At 46.6% G+C, this 3,189-nt stretch overlaps 1 protein-coding gene across 1 annotated transcript in view; it reads right to left on the bottom strand.

The window, feature by feature from the left end:
- Mcm3ap (minichromosome maintenance complex component 3 associated protein) overlaps positions 1 to 3,189 on the bottom strand; it is a 53,481-nt gene that overhangs the window by 10,504 nt on the left and 39,788 nt on the right. The window contains exons 24-25 of the mRNA XM_026785395.1: positions 1,916 to 2,306; positions 1,071 to 1,354 (exon numbers count right to left, since the gene is read on the bottom strand). Of these exons, the coding sequence (XP_026641196.1) occupies positions 1,071 to 1,354; positions 1,916 to 2,306 (675 nt within the window). The remainder of the gene's footprint in view (positions 1 to 1,070; positions 1,355 to 1,915; positions 2,307 to 3,189) is intronic.

Raw genomic sequence — 3,189 nt, 5'->3', positions numbered from 1 at the left:
TAAGAGGCTGGAACTAATGGGTCAGGCAGTGATTAAAAGAATACCGTTTCCGTGTAATTATTTCGGGACATAACTAAGCTAGCCATGTGGGCGGCAGGGTGCCTGGGGACGCAGCTCCGCAGCTCTTATTTCAACAATGTATGTAAATATACATATGTATATTCACTCATGCAGAATGGAAGGGCCAGGAATAACCCTCTAACCTAGGGAGTCTATGCTCTACTGGACCCCCTTTTTAAAAAAAAAATGTTTTTATTTTTTCAAGATAAGGTTTCTCTTTGTATCCCTGGCTGTCCTAGAATTCATTCTATAGACCACGGTGGCTTTAAACTCAGAGATCTGCCTGCCTCTGCCTCCCGAGTGTTGGAACTAACGGTGTGTACCTCCGTGCCTGACACTGTTCTTGTTTGCTTTTTTAACGATTTATTTATTTATTATGTATACAGTGTTCCGTCTGCATGTATGACTCCAGGCCAGAAAAGGGCACCAGATCTCATTACAGATGGTTGTGAGCCACCATGTGGTTGCTGGGAATTGAACTAGGGACCTCTGGAAGAACAGTCAGTGCTCTTAGCCTCTGAGCCATCTCTCCAGCCCTCTCTCTGTTCTTGTTTTTTGTGACATGGTGTCTCTATGTAGTCCTGGCTGTCCTATAACTTGTTATGTAGACCAGACTAGCCACAAACTCACAGAGATCCTCCTGAGTATTGAGATTAAAGATATGAACCACCATGCCCAGTAAAACCTTAGCTCCTGCCCAAAGTCAAGTCACTTGGAAACCACTGACCTTAAAGAGAAGAGCTAAGAAAAGGGAAGATGGGACATAGGAAAAAGAAAGAATATCTAGAAACATTTTTCAATCAGGTATGGTGATGCCTGCCTTTAATCTCACTACTCAGGAGGCAGAAGAAAGTGGATCTGAGTTCAAGACTAGCCCAGCCTATTTACTTAGTGAGTTCCTGGCTTGTCAGAGGTACACAGTGAGACCCTATTTAGAAAACAAACAAAAACTCAACCCCCTCTTTTGTTAAAATTAGATCAGGGAAATCTCATGAAGACCCAGCCCCTACGGCAGCAGCTACATGATGGCAACTACCTGCTGTGATGGGAAGTCTGGGGGGTGTCCAGTCACTCAGCTTGTGATTGATGCACAAGGTGATGATGTCATCCCATGGGATCTCAGCAACTGAAGGCCCCGACTCCTGGCCTAGAGAGAGGCTCTTGCTCTTCCACTTCTGGTAAGTCCGGCACAGCAGGTTCTCCACCCGGGACTGGAGGACAGGCTGGGTCTGGCACGAGCTGGGAATCTGGGAGGTATACTGAATGATCATGGAACACACAGGGAGCCAGGGCGCTGCAAAGAAAGTTACCAGTGAACATGAAATATTACTAATGCTCTATCTCCTTAGAAGAGGGCTACTGTGTAGTTACGAAGTATTGAGAGTATATAATAAGGCAGCAGGCTCCTACCTTCCCAGTGTCATTAAAATAGGAAAGAACAGGCCCTGCATCAGCAGGTTTGAGCCAGCCCAGACTACCTGTGGGGTCTGCATCAAACAGAGCACAGGCCCCATCCTCCAGGCACAGTAGGCACAGCAGGCTCACAGGAGCACTGGCATAAACTAGCACTTGAGTGCTGTGGCCCCAGCAGGGCCCCAGCTCAGAGACAGTCACATCAGCCTCACACATGGCGACTAAGTAGGACCTGTGGGGCAGGTGGGACAGTCTCAGGACTGTTATGGGGAAAGGACAAGTTCTATGTCATAAAACCTTGTTTCCTTCCACCTCAGACCTAACAGTTGGTGTAGGTAGGTGCACAGAGGCGGACTGTGAACTTCACACTGGAACCCACACCTGGTACAATGCCACTAAACAAGAAGGGAACAGGAAGCTAGCCCTTAGAGTGGGTACACACCTCCTGTAGGTGGGAGATCCATCTGTGGAAGCTGGAAGCCAAGCACAGCTTGCTTCAGCCAAGCTAGATGCTCTGCTGAGTTCCAGTGCAGATGAGGAAGAAGCTGGCTGCCTCCCACCTCAGCAAACTCCATGACAGGCCAGGAGATGTCACACAGCTGCTCAGAGGACACCACAGAGGCCAGGAACTGGAGCACACTATTGAACAACTCAATAATGGTGCTGGGCTCTTGGGAGGCCAGGCCACCCAGGCGCCTCTCTCTTCTGTCGTGGAAAAACCGACCACTGAACTCACGGCTGATCCCATCTTCAACATACTGAATAAGGGTCTGGCAGCAAAGGTCCAGGTCTTGAGGGCATCGGGAGACCAGCCACTGGACTGCTCCAGAAACCTGGGGAATAAGACAACTTGGGGATGGAGTCAAACAATTCACACCCTCTTTAAAAAGCAGCTTTCTAAAGGGGCTTAGCATTCTTCCCATGGCTATGGAAGGAAAGTAGTGCAAGAACAGAATCTCAGGCACTGCAGTAGGGGAACAAGCCCTCTGTGCTGGAGTGTGGATTCGTAGAGCCCTGGAGACAGGCCTTACAGAGGCACCAAAGGGGGGGCCCATGAATACTATCCAACCAATTAAGTGGAGGCTGCAGAGCCCTCCTGGAAGGACGTAGGACCTCAGTTCTTCCTTTGCCCACTGAAGCAGAGCCACACCATCTTAGTCCTAGAATTAGCAGCTTCTCTGAATTCCAGGATGCTTCACAACCTGTAGTTACCTCTTCCTGTAGGACTTTTGTTTTGTGTTCATATAGTGCTGGAAATACAACCTAGAACATTTTACATGGTAAGGGGATATCGTACCACTGAGCTACATCCTCAGGCCATATAGTTAGTCTTACTAATTCCTATACTTCTTTTCCTATAATAATTTTAGCAGACCTTTTTAGGAAATCTCTACTTCTTTATCTTTTCCAAGAGCAATCACTCTAAAAAAATTGAACCAATATGACATTTTAAATTCATAAAAGCAAAGTCAAAAAACTTATGTGAGCAATTTCATATATTACTGAAAGCATAACTATGGGGCATTTTTTAAATTTTATTTTTATTCCTGCCCATATCTTTAGAAAGTTATATGTATGTATAAAGCATAAGATTAAAATGGAAATCCCTAATATAAGCTGGACATGACAGTTCATGCTACAATCCCAACAGAAGAGGGAGCGGCAGAATGATCAGCTCTAGGTTACCCTGGCTACCGAGCAAATATGAGGCTAGGC

The sequence above is a fragment of the Microtus ochrogaster genome, linkage group LG2 (genome assembly GCF_000317375.1).
Source record: "Microtus ochrogaster isolate Prairie Vole_2 linkage group LG2, MicOch1.0, whole genome shotgun sequence".
In the NCBI taxonomy this organism is placed as follows: domain Eukaryota; kingdom Metazoa; phylum Chordata; class Mammalia; order Rodentia; family Cricetidae; genus Microtus; species Microtus ochrogaster.
This window is presented reverse-complemented; position numbering and strand designations above follow the sequence as displayed.